The sequence below is a fragment of the Trichomonas vaginalis genome, chromosome I (genome assembly GCF_026262505.1).
Source record: "Trichomonas vaginalis G3 chromosome I, whole genome shotgun sequence".
In the NCBI taxonomy this organism is placed as follows: domain Eukaryota; phylum Parabasalia; order Trichomonadida; family Trichomonadidae; genus Trichomonas; species Trichomonas vaginalis.
Genome location: NC_067203.1, coordinates 15,870,574 through 15,896,092, shown reverse-complemented (window position 1 = coordinate 15,896,092; position 25,519 = coordinate 15,870,574). Strand labels below are relative to the sequence as shown.

Sequence of the window (25,519 nt, the reverse complement as noted above, 5' to 3'; positions counted from 1 at the left end):
TAGCAATAAGACGATTTTCACTCTCTATTTTTAGTTTAATTGAGAATCTTTGTAAAACTAATGATGTTTGTCAATATGAAATTTTTAGCCACTACACCAAAGATGTAACTCCAGTTGAAAATTATATTATATATGACAAAATTGATGAATTCAAAGATTTTGCAACCAAAAACTCGCTAGAAGGTATAGAGATACGTTGCCCTATGTATCCTAGCCCTTCACTCTTTGATGCATGTGCTTATTTCGGTTCTGTTAACATTTTTTATTTTCTTCTTAGAAACTTCAATTTCAAAATAACACAAGAAACTCTTTATAATTCCATTGTTGGAAGAAACACAGATATTATCAATGAATGTTTAAAAACTCAAAAGCCAGACTATAAATGCTTATATTATGCAATTAAATGTCATAACAACGATTTCATTATGCATATTCTTGAAAAAGATCTTTTGAATATTAAAGGATTAAGCATACCTGAAGAAGAGTTAAGTGAGATTATTCATTCACAGAACTTGAAAGCTGCATTTATTATGTTCCATTATGATAAAGATTCAATCATTCCATGGTGTGGAGTTTTTCCTCAAATTAATGAACTTTTTGTTGGCCATGTAGTTGATATAGCTAAAGTTGATGATGAATGTCAGAATATTCTCCACTATGCAGCTATTTATAACAACTATAAATTATTTAAATTTTTATTCAATTCTAATGGAAATATTATATTAAATATAAATGCTCAAAATAAATATAAACAACGTCCAATTAATATGGCAGCAGAAAAGAATAGTTTTGAAGTAATCGCAGTTCTTATTGCTCTTGATGTAGATGTAGATTCTCAAGAAAGTCATTCTATTACTCCTCTTATGATGGCTGCAGAACATAACTCTAAAGAAGTAGCAGAATTACTTCTTCAATATGGAGCAGATGTTAATGCAAAACATAAATTCAGAAAAATACCTCTTCATTACGCAGCATAACATAATAGCATTGAAACAGTAAAATTGCTTATTTCACACGGAGCTAAGGTCAACGATAGAGATTATGATGAGAAAACTCCTCTGTTTTATGCAGCTGAAAAAATAGCACAGAAATTATGCAAATTCTTATTACAAATGGTGCTTTGATCAATGCTCAGGATTTTCACAAGCAAACACCACTTCATATTTCTTCAATTTCTAATTGTAAAGAAGCTACTGAATTCCTTCTTTCACATGGCGCTAAAATAGATTTGAAAATGACTGGTGGAGAGAGTCCTCTTCATTATGCATCTTTCCAACAAAGCCTTGATACAATGGAACTACTTATATCACATGGAGCATATATAGATGCTCCTGATAATAAAGGAGATACTCCTCTTCACTGTTCAGTTGATAGAAACAATAAAGAATCTGTGAAATTTCTAATTTTACATGGCGCCAACATCAATGCAGAAAATAAAGAGGGGAGAACACCTCTTCATTTAGCAGCTTTATCTGACAAAAAAGAAATGGTAGAGCTTCTTTTATCTCTAAGTGCAGATATCAATGCAAAAAATAATAAGGGAGGAACACCTCTTCATTTAGCGGCCATGTCTAACAAAAAAGAAATGGTAGAACTTCTTTTATCTTTAGGTGCAGATATCAACGCAAAAGATAAAAAAGGAAGGAATGCACTTCATTTCGCAGCAATGAAAAATAACTTAGAAATTGTAAAATTCTTTATTTCTAACGGATTAGATATCAATTCTAAAGATAACAATGGAAAGTCTACTCTTGATTTAGCGAAAAGAAAATGGGCCTACAGAACAGAATCTTTTCTTAAGAAGCAACTAGGGATCGTAGATTTAAAATAATTATTACACTCTTTGTATTTAATAATTCTTTGAGCTTAACAAATGAATATTCTTGAATTTCTTTATTGATTACAATTTTTGTGTTATGGACTTTAGCTATAAAACTGATTTATCATGCTGGCCTATTATCAACAAAATTAGATAAACTCTCATTCAAATACACATCTTTGAAACGAACTTATGAGACAAGTGGTAATAAAGATTAAGACTCAACATTATTAAAAATTGATAACAGCTAGAAATCATCTCTGTTTGAGAAAAATATATCAATATTTGAGTGAGAGAATATGAGATATTTAATTTGTTTGTTTTATTGTGTTTGTTCATGATGTAATCGATTCTATTGTCTGTTTTGTTTCGATGTAGAATCTTTCATTAATCAAAGATAAAGAAAGAAGAATCGTCGAATTTTAGGAAAAGCAATTGATGAATGTTCTTTAAAGAAAAATTCTTTAAAGTGGTATAGCAATTTGTAAATCAGCAAATCAGGAAGTAAAATCCTTTCTCCATTTTCATTACAATTGAAAAGGTCTGTTTGTGCGTTAGTTTTTTTTTCAACAGAATGGGTCTTCTTCGTCTTCTTCAGCAGATGCGCCGCTCTGCTAACGAGAGCCGTATTCTTCTTCTTGGTCTTGACAATGCAGGCAAGACAACTATCCTCCGCAACCTTTGCAACGAAGATCCAACTTCAACATCACCAACACGCGGTTTCAACGTCAAAACAATTCAATCCGAAGGCTTCAAATTCAATGTTTGGGACATTGGTGGCCAGAAAGCCATCCGTCAGTACTGGGATAACTACTATGAGAACACCGACGCTCTTGTGTGGGTTGTTGACTCCTGCGACGAAGCTCGTCTTGAGGAGACAGGCACAGAGCTTACATCACTTCTTTCAAACGAGAACCTTAAAGGTGTTCCCGTTCTTATCTTTGCAAACAAGCAAGATCTTGCATCAGCTCTTCCACCAGATCAGATCACAATTTCACTTGAACTTCACAACATCCGTGACCGTCAGTGGCAAATTCAAGGCTGCTCAGCCATTAAGGGAGACGGTCTTGACGACGGACTTAAGTGGCTCGTTCAGACAATGAAATAAATCATGATTATATATATCTCTTAAGATTTCGATAATTAATACCTTTTTAAAATTTTCCATAATATTTTTGAACGATCAATTCTACTGCATTGCGAATTGACTATAGCTTACAATTTTCTATTGAACTATTTGATTTTCTAGCAATTTTCGATATTTTTTTATATATTCCCTATTGAAAGTGACTTGTAAGAACTTATAGAATATTTTTCTGCAAATATATATCGATGTGAAGGATATGGATTTACCAAGCATTCAATTTCAATAGTTATGAAAGAATTAATTTGATGATTTCAAGGTTCACGATCCAAGTTTACAACTATTCAATTTTAAAGTTTCTTTTTCCCTATGATAGAATTGATATTTTTATGAATAAACGTAAACATAGCATACATTTATCATACTCTATCTTTTCACTGTTTCAAAATCTAAAAAAGATCTCTAAAAGAAGAATCAAGATGTAAATAGAAAAAAGTAAATAGAAAGTAATAAGAAATTAATCTAAAATCTACTTCTACAATACATCTGTATTCATATGTAGCAAAAATATTATTAAAACACATATTATATAAGGTATTATTTATTTCTCGTCAAAACTTTAATTCAAGAATTTGAATTTGCATCATGTGAAAGAAGGAGTTCAATTACTTCTTTACTATTGTTACCTAATGCATCATTTAAAGCTGTTTTCCCATAATTATCTTTTTCATTGATATTTGCACCATGATATATAAGTGATTCAGCCATATCTTTGTAATTATAGATTGCTGCATAATGAAGAGCAGTTTTCCCATATTTATCTTTTTCATCGACATTTGGATTGTATGAAAGGAGAAGTATAATTATTTCCTTACTATTAGCAATTACTGCAAAATGAAGAGCCGTATATCCCATTTCATCTTTTTCATCGATATTTACACCATGTGAAAGAAGGAATTGAATTATTTCTTTACTCTTATTTATTGTTGCATCATGAAGAGCAGTTTGTCCTTTTTTATTACGCAAAAGCAATTTTATTGTTTCTATGCAATTATTCGTTATTGCATAATCAAGAGCTGTTAATCCATAGTCATTTGTTATATTGACATCAATACCATGTGCAAGAAGAACTTCTGCTGCATTGTAACTATTATTTATTGCTGCAAGATGAAGAGCGTTTCTCCAAATCTTTGCCCCTTTTGAAATTAGATATTCAATTAATTCTTTATTATTATTAATTGCCGCACATTGAAGAGCAGTTGTTTTATAAGAATCGCACCTATATCTATTAGCAGTTGAATTGATATCTGCACCAAGTGAAAGGAAATTTATGCAAAGAGATGGAATGTCAAGCATCGATGAATAAACAAAGCATGTGTCAATGTCATTAGTTTGATCGAAATAAACTAAAAGCGTGTCAAGATTATTGTATTCGCCACAAGATACTAAATCGATATTTAAATTGTGTTCATTCATCAAGAATGTAACAAAATCAATGTTGTGTGAAATAATTGCATACATCATGCAATGTTCATCTGGTGTTTGATATTTCAAACACCCACTTATGATCTCTTGATTTCTGCCTAAAAAAGAAAATAAAGACAGGTTTGAGTTATTCTGGATTTAAATTCTGTTCTTAAAAACTTGAAACAATCAACTGCTCCGTGGTAACAGCATAATTCAAGTAATGATAATTCATCAGTAGTTGGATATAATCTACTTTTCAGTTTTTGATTCTTATTAAAATCTTTTCTTTCAGTGTATGCGATAAATCTTTCTAAGTCATTATTCATAATTGCACTATTAATTGTATTTTCTGAATTATAATGGAGATTTTCAGATGTAAATAACTTGAAAAAAGCTTCATCGTCTAATTTAATTCCATAATCTATATAAAACAGGTAATTAGTAATTACATTAATATTTTTGACTACTGTTACATGATAATCATCAAGAATAAGTTTTGCGAGTGTCAAATAAGACTTTGTATAGCGGTTATTATACGGAATAATTCTTAAAATATCTCTTATAATGTTGCGTGGGAGATATTTCCGTGAATCAATCAATTCTGTTTTTATCTTTTTGTAAATCGAGTTTAAATCTTCTTCATTTTCGGTGTTTAGATGATACAGCGCAATAAATATATCAATATGGTACTTTTAGATATCTCTCAGTTCACTGTATTTACGCACATTAATAATTCGTTCAGACATAATTTTAAAAGTTATTGGTGGTAATTTTTTTATATATAAAATACCATATCATCCATTTTTTGTTATTAAAAGTAAAAGAGCCCCAGATATTAGTGTTATATAATAATGAGCTTTTCACAAAGTATAAAATTGTTTATTCTGACATTTATTTTTCAATACTTGCAGTGGAAATTCCTTGGAAAAAATTAAAAAAAAAATCGTATATTTTTATTCCGCAATTTTCAAAAACTATACCGCTATGTGGTTTCCACGGAATTAAACCGTTGGTTACCGCATGAACAGGCCTATATTGGGTAAAAATAATTAAGGCAATATCAGATAACGTATAGTAGTTATAAAATCTCGAGTCAATATCCTCAGAAAAATTGTGAACGAGGTATTCAATTTTGGACCCGAAATTGTGTGAATAGTATAGCTTTGAAATGCTATGTCATAGTTTGAAACGATATTATCATATTTTCATTTCTTAAATGCATAATGCTATTTTTGAAAAAATCAATTGCCTATTTTCGATAAGAATATTTTTGAAATTTTTATTTTATCGGTAATTTATAGAAATTGGGAAATCCATAGCATCGAATTTTCAAATTTAAACTCTCATTAAGCTCCAGTTTTAAGCCAAACGGATACTTTAAATTTCCTATAGGAAAAACGAACGATCCGCAGTTTGGCTTAAAAAACATTAAGCTTGCAATGTCAAAGCAGTTATAGAATGAAAAATTGATAAAAAGTAAAATTAAATTTTTACATATATCCTGGTAAATTATTAGGTATTTCAACTTCTAAGTCAGCCTCATCATCTTTAGCGAATTCTTTTTCAATCTCTTCTTCGTAAGCACCGAGATCTATAATAGGAGGTCCATCTTTTACGAAACTCTCAATAGGCATTGGTTCTAAGTTCAAAATTTCTATTTCATCCTGTGCAGGTTGTTGTGACAACTTCTTTCCACCTGAAATAAATGTAGGTCTTGGCAAACCGTTGGCACTTTTTGGTCGTTTTACATTTGTAATCTTATTCAAAACTTCTTCTTTAGATTTTTCTTTAGGAATCCATTTTCTTGCTTCCTTATCATATTCGAAATTATTCTTTCCTTCATTTGCTTCTTCTTCTGGCATGAAATTATCGATAACCAATGTCAAAGCAGCGATTTGTTTCTGCAATGATTCGATTTCACCAGAAATTTGTTCTCTATCTTCAGAAATTTGTTTCTGAACTTCAGGGAACTTGTTTTGCAAGTTCTTATAGTTATCACACATATCCTTATGGATCTGTCTAACAACCTTGACCTTGTCATTCAAATCTTTGCATTGTGCAATCAAATCTTTCGCTTGTTGCTTTTTATCATTAAGTTCTTTTTCGATTTCCTTCTGTTTCTCGACTCTCTTTTGCATGGCTTCTTTGGCTCTTTGGATCTCTGCTTCCTGCTCTTTAGTTCTTTGAACAAGATTTGTTTGGCCGCCAACTAAATATTTTGACATTTCTTCAAGTTTCTTCTGGTGATGCTCCAACCTGGCTTTTTCTTCTTCAATCTTCTTCTTCTTCTTTTCAAGTTGCTTGCTGAGCTTCTCTTTTTGCTCTTCTTCCATGGATGTTGATTCCGATATCTTCTGTCTTTCTTTTTCGAGCTGTTCTTCCATCGCTTTCAACTGCTCTGGAGATGGTTTGGCAGGACCACCTTTGATTTGGTCTTGAAGTCGCTGCATTTCCTTTTGCATTTCAAGAAGCATGGCGTCCTTTGGATCCATGTTGACGGATGGCTTGTTCTCGATCTTCTTGGCACGTTCCGCGTATCTTAATGTAGCAACTGTCTCGTTGAAGTTAAAATCTGCAGGACCAATGTTAGCGATCATAGCTGTACGTGCATTTCCGCCAAGAGAATCACGTAAAAGCTTTGTAAGTGACGAATCTCTGTATGGAATATGAAGAGTTCCTTTAGTTGTAAGAGCGGAAATACAATTACCAAGAACCATGAGAGCGTAGTTGATGGAAATGCCTTCAATGACACCATCTTTGTCACATTTGGTCTTCTCAATACGCTCTGAGCCGGCTAAATCGACAAGATTTAATCGGCCTTGGCGAACGTGCTGAGATCCTTCAATTTCGGTAAGAGTTTCGATTGTAAGAGTCAAAACAGAGTGAGAACGTGAGCTATCGTCATTCATATTAGTTTTTCTAGTCATTCTACGCTTAAAACCAACGCGTTGAATCTTACAAAGCTCTTCAAAGCTATTGGCTGGTCTGCTTTTAACACCATTAATAATGAAACCCTTTTGTGGATCTTCATGGATTTTAAGTGGAACTGGTTTTTCTTTGGATGAAATTAAAAGATCGCGAATTTCTTCGTTGTAAAGTTCGACATATGTAACTGATATGACAATTTTGTGGGTATCAGCATTAGCAGTTGCAAAATCAAAAATATGCTCGAAAGCACGTGGAACAATACCGCGTCTTTCTTTGTCATCGGCTATACCATCCATTGTGTATGTTTTACCAGTGCCTGTTTGACCATAAGCAAAAATTGTTCCATTAAATCCTTCTAAAACTCCTGCAACGATTGGTGCGGCGGTATTTTCGTAAATTTCTTCTTGTGTTGTGTTCTCAGGATATACAAAATCATAGGTAAACTGAAGCTCCGAGCCTTGTGGATTCTTAACATAGATTGATGAGTTCCTTTTATCTGCTCTAACAATATTTGAATACTTCTCGTTCTTTTCTTTAGAATTCATCGGTCTTACGCGGACTGCAACTTTGACCGACTCTCGAGTTTTAGCACTCGACATAAAAATAGGGGTTTAAAATTTTTTTTGAAATTAATATATATACAAACACCTGGACACATTTCAAAAAGCATAGTAGAATCTGATTTTATTTCTATATTTTATAAAATTAATATATGTTTGTATGGGAAATTCGGGAGATTCAAAACTCAAAAATTAAAACTCGATAATTTTAATATATATTGATTCACATTTGTATGTATATTAGTATTAACTTATTAATATTTATCAACTCCATGATTCAAATTTATTGATGTCAATAAAATTCATTTATATTATGAATATTAGACTATGTATGGTATGTGAATTCTGGTAACATTAAAATCTCATATACTGGCAATTTTGCATTTTTTGTCACTTTTCTTGAAATTTTGGATTTTCCAAACTCGATTTTATTAATTGTTTTAGAATGCTGATATAATGTATAATTTATTTGTCCAATCAAATTTTAAAAAAGTTCAGTATTTGTCGTTTTAGACTTCATGCTCGCGACACATTAACCGCTTTTTAAAAAATTGAGAATGACATCTCTAAAATCTGCTAAAAAATCCAAATATCAAATAAATTAATATCATTAAAATTCCTCTCAATTTTAAAATTTTTTATAAATTGAGACTTAGATCTCTAATATCTTCTAAAAAAATCCATATCTCACAAAAAACTAAGTTTTATTTTCACATTCAATTTCCCAAAAAAATCTTTTTACATAACATCAAGGCAGAAATTTGAAACGAAGTTTCAAATTTCTCAAGCTTGCATTCTGGGCACGTAAGTGCCCAGAATGCTAAAAGGCGCGTAGCGCCGTCGCTGAAAATCAAATTTATTATAATAATTATTTTATTATAAAGCGACATATTATAACATACTGGTGCAATACGTCAATTTATTTCACCTCTAAATCCAAAATACTTCAAATGAGATCACATTACAGTCTTGTACAATGAAGCAGATAAAAACTACTTTAATTGTATTTAAACTTTTTATCAGCGATATTACTTTATTTGAAAATTCGTAGGAGTTTAAAATTTTTATCCGTCACTTTTTAACAATAACGATTACATAATTTACCACCAAAAAATTGAAATATCTTCAAATTGTCAGTGTATTTCTTGAAATAAGAATCTGATAGAAATACTTGACATTTTTATTTATATTATCATTATTAATAAACAAGATCGAGCTAATTAGCGCACAGATCCAATCTGTCGATCTTACTCAACCTGCTAATAAAAAGCAGAATAAAGGTGGATGCTGCAAGTAGCTTTTTTATTATTCTTTTCTTATAATTTTTATTATGAAATTTCTGAAATTGTTTTTATTTTTTACAAAATGTATTGTTGTAAACAGAAATTCATCAAAAGTGACACCTCAGAAAAGCTAAAATATTGAATTTTTGGAACTTTTGATAGAGCACGTTTTTAAATATTAATTAAAGTAAATGTATATTTTGTAAAGATTCTTTTTAATAAAAAATAAAATTTTGAAGAAGAACACAAAATCTTCTGAAAAATAATATCACATAAACTCATATTATTTTCTAATATATAACTATTTTATATAAAAATCAAATTCAATGATCTTAAAAGCGAAGGATAAACCTCAAAATTTACGAATATAATGAGTGGGAATATAATGCTTATCTATCATAAAACCATATGAAATATCAATTTTTGCTTTACGCCTAATTTTTGACGACAATTAGCAAAAAATGTTAAATGTTAACACTCAGTCCATTTGAATATGAAAAATAAAATTGAAATTTTTTATTACACTAATTTCGAGAGAGCAAAATATTAATATCTCAGTATGTCTAACAAATTCGAAACAATGCAAGTAATAATGATTTGAAATATCAATTGAGAAGATAAACTCAACAAAAATTTGAGCAAAAGTGATCGGGATATTGAGAATATTCCGCTAAATGAGGAAAATCTGAATATAAATATAATGATTATATTATTCTAATGAATAAAATAACAATAAATATTGATTTATATTAAAAAATTTTTATAGATATTTATTTTGATCGAGAATTGAGAGAGAATCCGCTGATTGAGAGGAATACATAGAAAAATTTTGATAAGAAATAAATAAGCAAGAAAATAGTTCATTTTTGGAAATAGATGTCTAAGCAAACCATGCAGGTTAACAACAGTGAAAGGAAAGCCTTCTTTGTTGGAGGCGGAATCGGCTCTCTCTCAGGTGCTTTCTTCCTCATCAGAGATGCAAAGTTCAAACCAGAGAATATCACGATCTACGAAGCACTCAAAGTTAATGGAGGCTCAATGGATGGCTGTGGTAACGCAGAAACAGGATACGTCATCCGCGGCGGAAGAATGTTTAATCTTCCAACATACGAATGCTTACAAGATCTCCTCAAGGATATCAAGTCAGTACACAATCCAGAGATGAGTGCATACGACGAACTCCACCAGTTCACACACGAGTACAAGACACACAGCAACGCTCGTGTCGTTGATCACAACAGGATGAAATACGACGTCAAGTCTATGGGATTCGACATGAATGATAGACTTTCTCTCCTCAAGCTCTGTGGAACAGATGAAGACAAGCTCGGCGACAGCAAGATCACAGAACACTTCGCTCCACACTTCTTCACAACAAACTTCTGGTACATGTGGGCAACAACATTCGCATTCCAGCCTTGGCACAGTGCAGCAGAGTTCAGAAGATATCTCCTTAGATTCATGCACGAATTCGTCCGCATCGAGACACTCGAAGGTGTTGCACGCAGCGAACTTAACCAGTACGACAGTGTCATCCTTCCTCTCGAGAAAGATCTTCGCGCTAAGGGTGTCGTCTTCAAGAACGAGTACAGAGTTACAGACATTGATGTTGACTTTGACAAAGCAACAGACAAGAAAGTTGCTAAGTCAATCACAATCACAGACAAAGACGGCAAAGAAGAGAAAGTCAATCTTCGCGAGGAAGACATCGTCATTGTCCAGAACGGCTCAATGACAGATGCAGCATCCGTCGGTACACACACAGAACCAGCTAAGATGCTCACAAAGGAAGACGGCACATCATGGCAACTCTGGAAGAAGCTCTCAACAATCTCTAAAGACTTTGGTGATCCAGAACCATTCTTCGGCTGTGCACCAGAGAGTGTTTGGGAGTCATTCACAGTCACAATCAACAACGACACATCTTTCTTTGATCAGGAGATCAAGTGGTCAGGAAATGAACCAGGCACAGGCGCTCTCGTCACATTCAAGGACAGCAACTGGCTCATGTCAATCGTCGTTGCAAAGCAACCACACTTCCTCAACCAACCTTCAACAGTTCAAGTCTTCTGGGGATACGGTCTCTTCCCAGACAGAGTCGGAAACTTCGTCCACAAGAGAATGCTTGACTGCACAGGAGAAGAGATTCTTGAAGAACTCATCGGACACTTTAGATTCGACAAGAGCACAATCAAGAACGCAATCTGCCGCCCATGCATCATGCCATTCATCACAGCACAGTTCATGTGCAGACACCGCAATGACAGACCTCTCCCAGTTCCAAAGGGTTGCGTCAACATCGGATTCACATCTCAGTTCATCGAGATTCCAGATGATGTCGTCTTCACAGTCGAATACTCAGTCCGTGCATCACAGATGGCGATCTACCAGCTCTGCGGCGTCAAGGATAGAAAGATCCCTCGCGTCCACCACTATGAGCGCAGACCTTCATTCATGATCAAAGCATTCGCTAAGTCATTCAGCCACACAGCTTGGTCACGCGCTTTCTTCGCAACTCTCTCGGGTGCTGCAGTAGCTGCTGCTGGTTACGCTATCGCAGTTGCAACACACGCATTATAAGAAATCTATATGATATCCTGTTTTATTTTCTTTTTAATTTTGTTTTATTCTTAAAACATTTTTTTTATTATTACTTACTTATATATTTTTCTTTTTTATCATATCTCAACTTCTACTCCATATTTTTCGGTTCTGATAGCGGAATTGTAGATTTTTCAAGCAATACTTTTAAAATCACTTGTAAAAATTAGATTTTGATCTAGAATCGCCCTTAAATATTATGATTTGCTGTTTAATGTTCAAAAATTATTTTAATTTGTCATATTCATAACCTCTATTATGTATAAATTAAGGAACATTCTATTTCATTTAATTTAAAGAATTTGTACATTTAATAAACAGTTAAATTTTAATAAAAACAATAATAAAACAATTTAATCATTTGTTTCGAGCAGAATCATGTGAGTCTTTAACAGGAGGAAGTTTTGAAGTCGAATTTGCCGCAGCAATAATTGCATCTCTTCTTGCTTTCCTTTCCAATGCCGAGAGAACATTTACCTGTGGTTTGTTGTTGAAAACTTTATTATAAGTTGTTTCTCTGTTCAACAACTCAGCTTGATATCTCTTTAGTTCACTTTGTACTTTTTCAATTGCAGCAGATCTTTCAGCAATCAACGCTTCCAATTTCTGAATCTTTTCTAGATCTTCAGGTCTTGCTTCTCTGTTATTATATCTATCTTCCCATGTTCTCGTTTCTTCTTCAAGTTCCGCAATTCTTTGTTTCTTCTCTTGCTCAATTTTTGCGATTTCAGTTGTAATTTTCTCTTTCTCTGCATCATATTTCTTTTTGAGAATATCTAACTTATTTTCATAATCTCTTTGTTGCTGTGCTAATCTCTCATTATGTTTCCTCTCTAATTCACACTCTTCATCCTGTAGTTTCCTTAGTTCTTCGTTCAAAACATCCATTTCTTTTTTATGTTTTTGCTTAATTTCTGACAAAATTCTTTCATTTTCTTGTTTCATTGCATCTAATCTTTGTCTTGCATCTTCTTCCTCTTTAGCTATTTTAGCTTTGATTTCATTCAGCTGCTGCTCATGTTCTTTCTTTATTTGATCCAATTGCTTTTGCAATCTTTCTATTTCTTGTTCTCCTTTCTTCTTTATTTCATCATATTCTTGTTGCAATTTACTCAATTCTTTCTTCTTTTCTTCATCGATTTCTTGGACTTTCTTGTTTGTTTCTGCTTTGAGATCATTGATCTTAAGTTCCAATTCATGGATTTCGGTTTGTCTCTTTTGCGTCAGCTTCTCGATTTCTTCATTTTGTCTCTTAAGTTCTTCTTCATTTTCTTTTTCTTTTTGTTGAATTTTTTGTTCCAAATCAGAAATGATTTTCTTTTTCTTTTCTTCTTCATCATTCAATTGTTTCTTGAGATCATCTATTGCTTTTTGATATTCTGCATCTTTAAGACGTCTTTGTTCTTCAGCTTTTCTTTCTGCTTCTTCATTTTCTTTCTTCAATTTTTCGAGTTTTTCTGAATATTCTTTATTAATTTTTTCTTTTTCTTCTGCCCAGTTCTTTTTAAGTGTTTCGAGTTCCTGACGAAGTTGTTCTATCTTTGCTTGTCTTTTCGCAGTTTCTTCTTGTAAGAAATGTTCTGCATCAGCTTTAGCTTTTTGTCTTGACTCGATTTTTTGTTTAATTTCATTAATTTTCTTTTTCCAAGTTGCTTTTAATTCAGAAAGTTGAATTTGTCTTTGACTTTCTAATTCATTCTTTAAAGCAGCAGAATCACGACTTAGCTTCTCTTGTGCTTCTGTTTCTATTCTTTTCATGTTTTCCTGGTGTTTTCTGTTCATTTCATCTATTTTAGCTTGAGTTTCTTCATCTAATTTCTTCATTCTTTCTTCATGATTTTGTTTAATTTCTGACATTCTTTTTTCATGATCTGATTTTAGTTTTTCTTCCATTTCTTGTCTTTCTTTTTGTTTCCTTATTATTTCATCTTCTCCTTCTTTTATTTTCTTCTTTATTTCTTCTCTTACTCTTTCTATTTCGTCTAAAATGTCTTTCAAAGAACTGTTTGAGTTGTTTGAAGCGTTTTCATATTCTTTTTTAAGTTTCATCATTTCTTTTTCATGTTCTTCAGCAAGTCTTTGTAATTCCTGTTGATGCTGTGTATCTAACATTGCCATGTTATCAGCATGAGATTTCTTTTCTTTCTCTATATCTCCTCTGATCTTTTTCATCGATGATTCGTGTTTTCTTTGCAAATCTTCAAGTTGTTTTTGTAACTCTTGTTCTCGTTTTTCTGATTCGGAAACGAACTGCGCGTGTTTGGCTTTTAGATCATCCATTGCTTGTTTATGCTGCTGCAGTAATTTCTTCTTTTTCTGTTCACCATCTTCTGCAGAATTCTTCGATTGTTTTTGCAATTCTTGGAGTTTTTGTTCGTGTTCGAGTTTTGCTTTTTCTACTTGTGATTTTAGGTCATTGACTGCTTTCTCGTGATCTGCTTGTGCTTGGTCAATCATTGATTGTATTTTTGCCATTTCTTGGTCATGATTATTTTGAGATTCTTTCATTTTGTGCTTTAATTCGTGTAGTTCTATCTCACTTTGATTGGCAAGTCTTTGTCTTTGTTCTTGGATCTGTTTAAGTTTGTCTTCAACTTGCTTTTTCTGTGTTTCTAATAATTGTTTTAATTCATCAACTCCTCTTTGAACGAGATCACGGGTGATTTCGAGTCTTTTGATTTTACTATCGATATCTTTTTGCTTTGATGAAAGCATTTCACTTTGATTCTTTTGTCCTGCAGCTAATTGATTTTTAAGATCTTGAAGTTCTTTTTCAAAACGAGCTTTGAGTTCTTCTTCTTTCTTTGATGTAGCAACAACAAGTTGATTGTACTTCTTGTTTGCTTCTGTAACACGTTTCGCAAGATCTTTTTTATGTTTATCTTCAATTTTCGCAACTGTATCTGCTGCTATCTTTTCTAGCTCTTTAGAGGCATTGTCGAACAGTGCTGACTGTGAATCTGCCTTTTTCTTGAGGTCTTCGACTTCTTTCTTTAATTGATTTAATCTTTTGTTTGAATTATCGATAATACTCTTTGATTTACTGTTAAGTTGATCATTTGCTTGATCGTAAAGCTTTTTGATCTTGTTAAATTCCGATTCATATGCTTGTCTAACAGTTTTCTCAATTGATTGCTTGTAATTTTGAACTTCTTTCTGTGCTTGTTCGATTCTATCTTGTGAAGCTTTGAAAGCTTGATCAAGTTCTTCTTCATAACGTACTTTCATACGCGCAACTTCATCTTTTCTATCTGTTGCTTCTGTATGCAGCTGAAAGACTATTTTTGTCAATGCCGCAATCTTCTTATTAATTTCATAAAGCCATTTTTCATTGTCATTCATTGTATTCGTTTATAAAAAAATTTCAATTCAAAAAGATTTTATAAAGGAAAGTCTGAATTCGGATAGAAATTCAACTTTTATTTGAATTCCAATGTATATTACAGATAATGGTCTATCATATTATAGAAGATTACTCCATGATACCACCAAAACTTAGTTCATTAGAGATGATTTTGTATTTGCTTTCTCTTTGAAGATTCATTCATATGAGATAATCATTAAAACATTACAAATTTAATAGTATATATGTTCATGCTGAATTTTATAGCAATAATAAAATAAAATTCAATATTTTTCTCCAAATATTAAATATTACCATAATGTACAGGACTTAAATAATGAGTTATAGATAAACTAGACCTTTTTAAACTCAAATTACAAAAAAAAATTAAATTTTCATTGAAATTAGATCGTATAATTCTTTCAAATAGGCTAGATTCTTTTATAGTTCGAGTTACTTGTACTATTGTATCATAGATTGACAATGTATCTCAAGTTTGGGAGCGTAACTTAGTAAAAAAATATCAAAATAGCTAGATGTTGGCATTATAAGGATAAAAAATCAATATAAAAACGAATGAGTGAGAATAATAACAATATATTTACAGAAAATAACAAAATATTAAAATTTATTTTCCACATCTCTGTTCTGTTTTCTGATACTCTGCAATTGAATGGTAGAACGAGTATTTTGAACAGATTTTAATATCGCCTGGGTAAACAAGCGTGCATAAGTCTAATCTCCACGGGAAGAAGTTGCAAAGAGAATGGACTCTGCAGTAGAATATGACCACATCAAGTGGTGATTTAAATGGCTCTGAACTGCTTCCAATTGGAGATTGTTTTTTCATTTCTTGTATAAAAGCTTGTTCTACAGAATCTTGCGTAAATACTTTAATTTTGTCAGATATAAAGTTCAACTTCAGGGTATTTTTGGTAAAAAATAGCGAAATTTCATGAACATCTTTGATTGAAGATGCCAAATCAACAACTTCTTGTATTTTGTTAGCATATTTATCTACTTGCTCTGAGTTGAATACAATTCCGATATGCGATGGCATTTTTTTGAAATGTGTGAAGGATTTATTTGTAATTACTATTTTTCCGACAGAATTGCGAACAATTTTGTCATACACGAACTTAGTATATGAGTATAATAATATGAGCAAATGAATCATAGCTAGAAAGCATCTTCCAATGAAGGAAGATTGCTTTTTCATTTTAGCGGCGTCACTTTTTCGAGCGCCAAAAAAATTTCAAGAATTCTCACAAACAAATCATCTATTATCTTTAAGATATATACTCACAATAACATGAAACACATTTTTTGCCGGTTTTAATTGTATTCTAGGAGGATTTTAGCATGAATGAATAAAATCATTGTCAACATCTTGCATCATGATGGTTTTACAATCTAATTTTCGAATGTAAACATATCTCTGTCTTTGTTTTATGAATAGCTACAAAAATGCAGTAATTTTGATAAATATTCTTTGATTTCCATATTTTCTCTGCTCATCTATTTAATGTGCTTAAATAATAAATGCTGCATATGTTTTTAACGGTCTGATCAAAAAGAATTGAAAATTTTATTCAAAAAAATTAGAAATCGAAAAAGAATGATTGAACATAATCAGCAATTCCGTGTATATTAAAGTGAATTATAAATGGATGATTTATAAAGAGCCTATCAATTTTTGATGTCAAATCTGCCAAGCAGATGTGGATAATTTGCAAGATTACCACAAAACTAGTTTATGTGTGAAAATATTAAACTCCGAAATTCACTAATAAGACATTTTGTTGACAATCTGACAATTTGCCAAAAATGTTTCTATTCACTTCTCTAGCATACTATCAAGTAAGAGGACTAATCGGTTTTGGAAATACAATACCATATATTAATCAGAATGAATATCAAGATTTCATCAAAAAATCTGGAACAAAAGCAATTATTTTTGCAGAAAAAGACGAAGACTTAGATTTTATTGAACAAGGATACAAATCATTCAAAGATTATATCGAATTTCGTCGTGCTAGCCCAAGTCTTGCAAAAGAAGGCCAATGTATATCTTTTCCATGCGTAATTGGATATAAGAACAGCAATGAAGTAGCAGAAACTGGCCCAATACAGCCAATTCTTTTCTATGACTGGGCCCAAAACCTTTCACATCCTGCAATTATCGAATTATTCCATCCGGAGCTACTCAGAAGAATTTTCAACCAACCAGGTGCCGCAATTATTGGTGTTGATATCAGATCAAGGCCAGATTATTTAAGTCCAAACGAAAATTTCTATGTTACAACTTCTGAAAATTTTGCAGTCTTCGATATCAAAGTATCATCCGGCGTTTACATTTACAGATCAGCAGATCACACGATTCTTCGTGCAGACAAGAATTACAAGTCATATCTGAAAACATCAATCGTAAATCCACAAAAAGTCAACCTCAAAGACAAACCATTCTGCGGAGGATTTGTTTTATCAGGTCGTAAAGATCTTGACTCCGTCGAAATGGAAATTTTACGTTCTTTGGCTTCCACATATAAAGATATTTATTTCTTCCCAATTGTTTCAGGTGTTGCAACCATATTCTCAGAGATTGGCAAGATAGAATACTTCCCACCACCTTATTTTGTCCTTATGAACAGTTCCGAAACAAGGCCATTAAGATATCTTATTATAAACAGCATCCAGATGCATGATTTACCATTTTTGAAGCAATATGTTCGTAGTATTCTTGATGGAAAGCAGAGTTACAACATGATTTCCGATGAAAGTGGTGGTGATCCGAATAAATTAGTTTATTCCGATCTTCGCAAGACAATAAACGAACATGACACTGATATTGTCATTGTTTATGGTACATACAGAATGCCAAGAGGTGAATATTACATGGCTATCCCTAAGGCAGTGGAATCTGTCATTGAATCTAAATCATTTAAATTCTATTATTACAACCTCTCAATGAATGAAATGCCTACGTATTTCAAGTCTGATTATCAACCTGTTGTTGAGTTCTACGCAAAGGGAAGCAAAGAACCAGTAACATACAAGGGACAGCCATACTTTAGACACTTCATTGACTGGGTTAGTTCTGTTGCTTCTGAAAAAATTGTTGTTAAAAAGTACTCTCCGATGGAGATGCAGAACTCCCTTCCTCCAATTGACGCCTCCGTTGGAAAGATTGTTTATGACTCAGAACTCTGGGGAATTCCTGGAGAAACTGAAGATCCGACTCAGAAACAGTGATTTGTGTCTGTAGTTTGAAGTAAATATACTTTTTATATAAAAATGATTATTTTTTTTATATACTGATCTTTCTAATCTCATAAGACAATATTGTTTGGATAAAATTGCCTACCTTTTAAGGCTAATTTGATATTACAAATAACATTTGCACTTAAATATCAAAAATGAGATTTTATATTTGAAGCCAGAGTTCAAAAATGATTAATGAATTAATGATAAATTTGTTAGAGTTACAACTGAAAAGAGGAGATTTATCTGGAACTAGGTCTAATAAAAAATCAAATTTAAATTATGTATAAACGTGAACGATTTCTAAGAGAAATGATATCAATTCAAAAAAATATAAATATTCTAATATTGCAAATCGAAATATTATGAATTATGAAATCATCTACCGGAACATCTGTATCATATGCATGATTTTCAGTAATGTTAAGCAGCATATCATCTCTATAGTTGATAGCGCACAGCTAATTAGGTATAACAATTAAGGATTCACATTTCGGATCCGAACATTGAAAATTTATTTTTTGAAAAAATAAGAAATTGTATTTCAATGAATTTAGCTGGATTTTTAGTTTCGGTTGGAGTTCAAATTGTAAACATATGAAAAATTGAAAGCGCGATTTTAGGAATCAATCATTTCCTAAAAAAGAAATAGAATTTATCAATGGTTTCTCTCTTCAGAAAAGAGCTTTACTATGCAGCAATTGTTTGCTTAACACCATTATGTTTTGGTCTAATTATTGGATATCCATCCCCTTCTGCAGCGTATTTTAAAAAGAATTGGAAAGAATTTCCTAGTCAGTGGAAATTGTTTGTTGCAATTACACAATTGACCGCAGCTATTGGCCCATACATTCCCTCAATACTTTTTAAATTTGGTTTAGGAAGAAGATTAGTAACATCAATAGTCAATATCATAAGTATAGTTTTATGGGTTATACTCATATTTATGACAGAGAAGCTCTTTTGGATGGGATTTGTTATCCGAATTCTTCAAGGCTTCATGCTTGGCGCAATGTCATCTATTGGTCCATTATTATTACTAGAAGTCGCACCAGTTGAACAAACTGGTTTATACGGAACATTTAACCAAATTTTTATTGTTATTGGTTCCATCGTCAACTTCTTGATTGGAGAATACCAAAAGCCGTCAGCAATGTGCATATTCTCAGCTGCCGTTCATACACTACAGCTTTGTCTAATTTGGCTAATTCCTGTTGAAGCTTTCAAAGAACAAAAAGTTGACACAGGAGATCAATCTGCCGAGTCCATATTCCAGAAGAAATACGTTTGGCCTCTAATTATTCTTATGATTATTATGTTCACACAGCAATTTTCCGGAATCAACGCAATTATTGCAGATTTAGCCGGAATTTTTGCCAAAGCAAATATAAAAGGTCTCACACCAGGTATACAATCAGTCATAGCTACGCTTGCCCAATTGATTGCTTGTTTCGTGTCTGGTGGTTTAATTAAAACATTAGGAAGGAAAGCGATGTGGACAATCTCAGGTTTAACATGTGCATCTTCTTTAATATGCTTTGGATTTAACTCAAAGTACAATTGGGCCAATGTTCTCCCCGTAATTTTAATTTTCTTGTATCAATTTGGTTTCGGACTTGGACTTGCTCCGATGCCATGGTATTCTTCTCCTGAAATGTTTCCATTAACTGTCAGGCCAATGGCTTCTTCGATTAATGGAATGGCATCATGGTTCTTTTCTTTTATCATTGTTTATGCTTCTCCTGCTATGCAAGAGTCTAAAATTGGAGAGCTTGGTTTGTACTTATTCTATGGAATTATAACAATTCTTGGAACTATTTTTGGCTTCTTCTACATTGTAGAACCAGATGATGAAGATGATGTTTCACTTGATAACAAATCTGATGAACTCTAATATAATTTTATTTTGTTATATGAAATAAATAGATGTTATTTATAATCTTTTGATTATTATGAACCTCATATTCAATTGGGAAAGAAATTATGATTAAAACTTTTAAATTAACTTTATTGTTTAAACATATGTTTTTGGAAATAAAACTTACAAAATCAATAAATATTTCCTGATGTTAATTCACTGTCATAATGAGGATAATAACATGTTTTAGTGGTGCTGCACGCCAGTAAAAATAAACTTTCCATTTTTGTCCTCAAATAAACTCTTTCATGAATTTCGACTATTTGAAGCAATATGAAGATTTCATAATAACATATGAAAAACTCTTTTGCTTGCAAGCTAGTGAATCTATCGATGAAGTTTTTAATTTGATCACAACTATCTTAATTGACAAATACAACTTTTGTATTGAAAACATTCTTTTTGGTTTATCAAATGCAGCAAGGTACAACTATAGATCTTCAAACAATTATCTAAATTTACTCAATCGAATTTCCTCTAAATATCAATATCACAATTTAGCAATAAGACGATTTTCACTCTCTATTTTTAGTTTAATTGAGAATCTTTGTAAAACTAATGATGTTTGTCAATATGAAATTTTTAGCCACTACACCAAAGATGTAACTCCAGTCGAAAATTATGTTATATATGACAAAATTGATGAATTCAAAGATTTTGCAACCAAAAACTCACTAGAAGGTATAGAGATACGTTGCCCTATGTATCCTAGCCCTTCACTCTTTGATGCATGTGCTTATTTCGGTTCTGTTAACATTTTTTATTTTCTTCTTAGAAATTTTAATTTCAAAATAACACAGGGAACTCTTTATAATTCCATTGTTGGAAAAAACACAGATATTATCAATGAATGTTTAAAGACTCAAAAACCAGACTATAAATGCTTATATTATGCAATTAAATGTCATAACAACGATTTCATTATGCATATTCTTGAAAAAGATCTTTTGAATATTAAAGGGTTAAGTATACCCGAGGAAGAATTGAGTTATATTCTTCATTCACAGAACTTGAAAGCCGCATTTATTATGTTCCATTATGATAAAGATTCAATCATTCCATGGTGTGGCGTTTTTCCTCAAATTAATGAACTTTTTGTTGGCCATGTAGTTGATATAGCTAAAGTTGATGATGAATGTCAGAATATTCTCCATTATGCAGCTATTTACAACAACTATAAATTATTCAAATATTTATTCAATTCTAATGGAAAGTTTATATTAGCATTAAATGCTCAAAATAAATGTAAACAACGTCCAATTAATTTAGCAGCAGAAAAGAATTGTTTGGGAGTAATCGCAATTCTTATTGCTCTTGGTGTAGATGTAGATTCTCCAGAAAGTCATTATATCACTCCTCTTATGTTGGCTGCAGAACATAACTCTAAAGAAGTAGCAGAATTACTTCTTCAATATGGAGCAGATGTTAATGCAAAACATAAATTCGGAAAATCACCTATTCATTATGCAGCAGAACATAATAGCATTGAAACTGCAAAATTACTTATTTCACACGGAGCCATGGTCAATGATAAGGATTATGGGGACGAAGCTCCTCTGGCTTTGGCAGCTAGAATAAATAGTAAAGAAATTATGCAAATTCTTATTGCAAATGGTGCTTTGCTCAATAATCAAGATGTTAATAAGCAAACTGCTCTTCATACTGCTGCATTTCATAATTGTAAAGAAGCTACAGAAATTCTTCTTTCACATGGTGCCAAAATGCATTTGAAAATGATTGATGGAGAGAGTCCTCTTCATTATGCATCTTACGAACAAAGCCTTGATACAATGGAACTACTTATATCATATGGAGCATATATAGATGCTCCTGATAATAAAGGAGATACTCCTCTTCACTGTTCAGTTGATAGGAATAATAAAGAATCCGTGAAATTTCTTATTTCACATGGCGCCAATATCAATGCAAAAAATAAAAAGGGAAGAACACCTCTTCATTTAGCAGCCATGTCGAACAAAAAAGAAATAGTAGAACTTCTTTTATCTCTAGGTGCAGATATCAATGCAAAAGATAAAAAGGGAAGGAATGCACTTCATTTGGCAGCAATGAAAGATAACGTAGAAATTGTAAAATTCTTTATATCTAATGGCTTAGATATCAATTCTAAAGATTTCAGAGGGGAAACTGCTCTTGATTTAGCTAAAAGAAAATGGGCCTTCAAAACAAAGTCTTTTCTTAAGGAACAATTAGGGATCGTAGATTGAAATTAATTATAATGCATTGTCACCACTTGGATGCAATCTCTTTATTTATCAATGATTTGTACTTATCAAATAAAATATTATTGAATTATTTTAATTTTGAAATTTTTTGTATAGCATACATATAACTGACACATTATTATCACTTGGCTCCACACTATCTCAAAATTAAGCAAGCATATAAAATTTAAAAAATCATTCATCAAACTTATTCATTTCATTTTATATGATGATTTAAAAAATTACGAAGATGTGAAATACATTTTTATATTCAGTTTAAAAAAATTAAAAAATTGAAAAAATTATAAAAAAATAAAAACATTTTTTAGAGATAAAACTTGTCATCTTCTGGTAATATTTCGGAAATCTTCTGTTTTTGTTCGTCTGATAACTCTTTAGGTATATCTATGTGTAATGTTACGTATAAATCACCACGTTGGTTCTTTAAGAAGAAATCTGGAAGTCCTTCATTAGGAATCATCACAACTTTGCCATCCTGTGCATCAACAAGTGAAACCTGTATAGAAAGTCCATCAATTCCGATAATTGTTGTGGAATCCTCTTGTAAAGCTTCTTTTAGAGGGACAGTAAGGTTCATGTATAAATCACGGCCACGGCGCTCAAAGCGTGGATGTGGTTTTGACTGAGCAATGTAAATAATATCGGAAGCACCGCGAGCAACGTCAGTATCGCCAGATTGGCCAGCCAAAATACGATAGAATTCTGGAGCACCTCTTGGCAGTGTAATTTGATTTACGTAAATCTCGTCAACAAATTTATTTTGTTTGCATTCTTGGCATTTTGGATTTTTCTCTGGACATCTGCACTCGACGACGCGAACAGATGTGACGTTCCTTGTAACGCCGTCATAAAAATCTTCTAAATCGAATACAATGGGGTAATAAATTGTTCCACCAAATTTATTCATATCATCAATGGTTGTTCCGTACATCTTTGCCATATTCATAAGTCCTTCATCGCTATGGTAGCCGACAACCTTTAAATCTGTCAAGTTTAAGAACACAGTTCCAAACATATCGTAAAGAGGCTTAGAATTGTTACTTCCTAGGATGTGATAAATTGTTTCTATTGTTTCTAGGTACTTTTTGGTTTTAGGACTTGGATCTATCTGATGTTTCTTGTTGCGGAGAAATTTCTTATACGATTTTTTGATTTCTGATATATCTGCTTTGTCTTCAAGACCGATCATGCGGTAAAAGTTTAAGTTTGCATAATCTGTTGAATCAAATGTTTTCAGAAATTGAATAATCGCAAAAATCAGGAGCATTTTTGTCACTTTTTTGAGAAATTTCAACTTCAACCAAAATAGAACCTAAAATTATGATAATATACAGCATTAACACTATATACATAAGCTTTATATCTTTAATAGCTACGAAATATCAAAAGATAACTAACTGGAATACCAAATTTAAAATTATTCTCATATATTTATGAAGCATATTTTGATGGTGAGCTGAGAATTTGTCATAAAAACTGTCACTTTTTATTTATGTAATTGGTAAATCTCATTAAGCATAGTACAAATGAAAATTGATTAACAAATTTAATTGGTTTAAGGAAATACTACTTAAACATGATAACAATTGTGTTTCTGTTTGATTTTTAGTTAAAATAGCCGGTTCCAAAAACTTAATTACTAAATTTTATTTAATATTCTTCATAAAAAATATCTTTATCTTTATTCTGTTTTTGGTTTCTGGAAGATCTCTTTGTTTGTGCGGTCAATAGCCAAGCAACCGAGATCGTTAGCCATAGCTAATTGTGCTTGAATTGCGCGATCAGCTGGTTTGGTTTCATCTCTCTTTGAATGGATAGTTGGAAGGAAGTGAATTTCGAATGTCATGAAAGGAATTGCGTACAATTGGTAGAAGTACATGAAAACATTGTCTTCAAGCCAAGAAGGTGTCTGTTGGCCGTCGAAAAACGGTAGCCATGAACGATATCTGATAGTAATTGGTTGAATTGGTACTCCAGAAACGAAAATTCCTGTTCTGAAAGCAAGTAAAGCGTCGCCATTTGTAACCTTACCTTCTGGGAACACAACAACGGGTAATCTTGTAGGATCTTCTGCATAATCCGAAATCTGTTGTGTAGCGCCTTGTGTCTTTGATCTATCGACAAATACTGTATCAAATACAGCGGCGCAGTGTTCGATGAATGGGTTACCACGAAGTCCAGTATGAGCAACAATTGTAAATGGTACCCAGTATAAGATGTTGACAATATCTATCATTGTGATATGATTTGAAATTATTGCGCGAGCTTCTGGATCAATCTCGCCAACTTTCTTAATATGAACAATGCCTGATAAAAATAGTACAGTTCTGATGACTGGTTTTGAAATATTATGAGCCCATTTCTTAAATTCTTTTGGTGTCTTAAATGTATCTTTATATTTAACAACTATTTGCATCATAATATCGAATACAAGAAGGAAGAGACATGTTAAAATAAATCTGATAAGTCCTAGGGTCACTAACCAAAAGACAAACCTAATTATCTTTTGGTTGCGTGTGAGTTCGTGGACAGCAAACAAGGCTTGGAACTCTTCATCTGTTATTTCTGATTGGAGCTTCTGATCATGAAGCTTTGAATCATCTATTGGAACATTGGTATATAACTTCATTTCGAATATTTTGAAAGGTTTTTGCCAAAACTTTTGTGAATTAGCGTAATTTGGAGTAGGGGAAAATTTAAGCTAAAAGTGACACACCCGTGAAGGGTGTGATACCGATCGGTAATTTCGACAGTTTAGAATTTAAAATTTTTTATGGAACTGTTGCGAGTTTCATAAAGAATTTAAGGAATATAAGCAAAGATTTGAATCAAAATCTTAGACCTAAGCCGCTCGATTCGCTCGCGGCTTCCGCGAATTACAGATCAGCAAAGATTTGAATCAAAATCTTCGAACTAAGCCGATCGCTTCGCTCGCGGCTTTCTTTATTATTTTAAATTTGCATATTTCCATCAAAAGTTCATAAGGTAAAAAATTTCGTTTATATTATTGCA

At 32.2% G+C, this 25,519-nt stretch overlaps 13 protein-coding genes across 13 annotated transcripts, besides 2 other annotated features; 7 read left to right on the top strand and 6 right to left on the bottom strand.

Annotated features, from left to right (window-relative positions):
- Window positions 1-425: 425 nt before the first annotated feature.
- TVAGG3_0993720 (spectrin binding) lies at window positions 426-977 on the top strand (the record flags this gene model as incomplete). Its single annotated transcript, XM_001276974.1, has 1 exon — window positions 426-977. The coding sequence occupies one exon, from the start codon at window positions 426-428 to the stop codon at window positions 975-977; it is 552 nt and encodes a 183-aa protein (XP_001276975.1).
- Window positions 978-1,093: 116 nt separating this feature from the next.
- Window positions 1,094-1,831, top strand: TVAGG3_0993710 (cyclin-dependent kinase inhibitor 2C-related family; the record flags this gene model as incomplete). The annotated part of the gene is made up of 1 exon (XM_001276973.1): window positions 1,094-1,831. The coding sequence occupies one exon, from the start codon at window positions 1,094-1,096 to the stop codon at window positions 1,829-1,831; it is 738 nt and encodes a 245-aa protein (XP_001276974.1).
- Window positions 1,832-2,360: 529 nt separating this feature from the next.
- TVAGG3_0993700 (GTP binding) lies at window positions 2,361-2,962 on the top strand (the record flags this gene model as incomplete). Its single annotated transcript, XM_001276972.2, has 1 exon — window positions 2,394-2,927. One exon carries the CDS (start codon window positions 2,394-2,396, stop codon window positions 2,925-2,927), a length of 534 nt encoding a protein of 177 aa, XP_001276973.1.
- A 565-nt stretch (window positions 2,963-3,527) lies between these two features.
- Window positions 3,528-4,424, bottom strand: TVAGG3_0993690 (spectrin binding; the record flags this gene model as incomplete). Its single annotated transcript, XM_001276971.1, has 1 exon — window positions 3,528-4,424. The coding sequence occupies one exon, from the start codon at window positions 4,422-4,424 to the stop codon at window positions 3,528-3,530; it is 897 nt and encodes a 298-aa protein (XP_001276972.1).
- A 1,249-nt stretch (window positions 4,425-5,673) lies between these two features.
- Window positions 5,674-7,902, bottom strand: TVAGG3_0993680 (kinesin-related family; the record flags this gene model as incomplete). The annotated part of the gene is made up of 1 exon (XM_001276970.1): window positions 5,861-7,897. One exon carries the CDS (start codon window positions 7,895-7,897, stop codon window positions 5,861-5,863), a length of 2,037 nt encoding a protein of 678 aa, XP_001276971.1.
- Window positions 7,903-9,229: 1,327 nt separating this feature from the next.
- Window positions 9,230-9,267: a mobile genetic element.
- A 750-nt stretch (window positions 9,268-10,017) lies between these two features.
- On the top strand, window positions 10,018-11,721 carry TVAGG3_0993660 (67 kDa myosin-cross-reactive antigen family protein; the record flags this gene model as incomplete). Its single annotated transcript, XM_001276969.1, has 1 exon — window positions 10,018-11,721. The coding sequence occupies one exon, from the start codon at window positions 10,018-10,020 to the stop codon at window positions 11,719-11,721; it is 1,704 nt and encodes a 567-aa protein (XP_001276970.1).
- A 254-nt stretch (window positions 11,722-11,975) lies between these two features.
- TVAGG3_0993650 (TAG-278-related family) lies at window positions 11,976-15,235 on the bottom strand (the record flags this gene model as incomplete). The annotated part of the gene is made up of 1 exon (XM_001276968.1): window positions 12,100-15,084. The coding sequence occupies one exon, from the start codon at window positions 15,082-15,084 to the stop codon at window positions 12,100-12,102; it is 2,985 nt and encodes a 994-aa protein (XP_001276969.1).
- Window positions 15,236-15,686: 451 nt separating this feature from the next.
- On the bottom strand, window positions 15,687-16,296 carry TVAGG3_0993640 (undecaprenyl diphosphate synthase family; the record flags this gene model as incomplete). Its single annotated transcript, XM_001276967.1, has 1 exon — window positions 15,714-16,145. The coding sequence occupies one exon, from the start codon at window positions 16,143-16,145 to the stop codon at window positions 15,714-15,716; it is 432 nt and encodes a 143-aa protein (XP_001276968.1).
- Window positions 16,297-16,888: 592 nt separating this feature from the next.
- On the top strand, window positions 16,889-18,602 carry TVAGG3_0993630 (intramolecular oxidoreductase activity, transposing S-S bonds; the record flags this gene model as incomplete). Its single annotated transcript, XM_001276966.2, has 1 exon — window positions 16,913-18,337. One exon carries the CDS (start codon window positions 16,913-16,915, stop codon window positions 18,335-18,337), a length of 1,425 nt encoding a protein of 474 aa, XP_001276967.2.
- Window positions 18,603-18,966: 364 nt separating this feature from the next.
- On the top strand, window positions 18,967-20,240 carry TVAGG3_0993620 (major facilitator superfamily transporter; the record flags this gene model as incomplete). Its single annotated transcript, XM_001276965.1, has 1 exon — window positions 19,008-20,240. The coding sequence occupies one exon, from the start codon at window positions 19,008-19,010 to the stop codon at window positions 20,238-20,240; it is 1,233 nt and encodes a 410-aa protein (XP_001276966.1).
- Window positions 20,241-20,502: 262 nt separating this feature from the next.
- Window positions 20,503-22,548, top strand: TVAGG3_0993610 (ankyrin repeat, PH and SEC7 domain containing protein SECG-related family; the record flags this gene model as incomplete). The annotated part of the gene is made up of 1 exon (XM_001276964.1): window positions 21,188-22,489. The coding sequence occupies one exon, from the start codon at window positions 21,188-21,190 to the stop codon at window positions 22,487-22,489; it is 1,302 nt and encodes a 433-aa protein (XP_001276965.1).
- Window positions 22,549-22,806: 258 nt separating this feature from the next.
- On the bottom strand, window positions 22,807-23,765 carry TVAGG3_0993600 (protein folding; the record flags this gene model as incomplete). The annotated part of the gene is made up of 1 exon (XM_001276963.2): window positions 22,812-23,696. One exon carries the CDS (start codon window positions 23,694-23,696, stop codon window positions 22,812-22,814), a length of 885 nt encoding a protein of 294 aa, XP_001276964.1.
- Window positions 23,766-24,178: 413 nt separating this feature from the next.
- Window positions 24,179-25,181, bottom strand: TVAGG3_0993590 (1-alkylglycerophosphocholine O-acetyltransferase protein; the record flags this gene model as incomplete). The annotated part of the gene is made up of 1 exon (XM_001276962.1): window positions 24,189-25,136. One exon carries the CDS (start codon window positions 25,134-25,136, stop codon window positions 24,189-24,191), a length of 948 nt encoding a protein of 315 aa, XP_001276963.1.
- Window positions 25,182-25,210: 29 nt separating this feature from the next.
- Window positions 25,211-25,519: part of a mobile genetic element that runs on past the window's edge.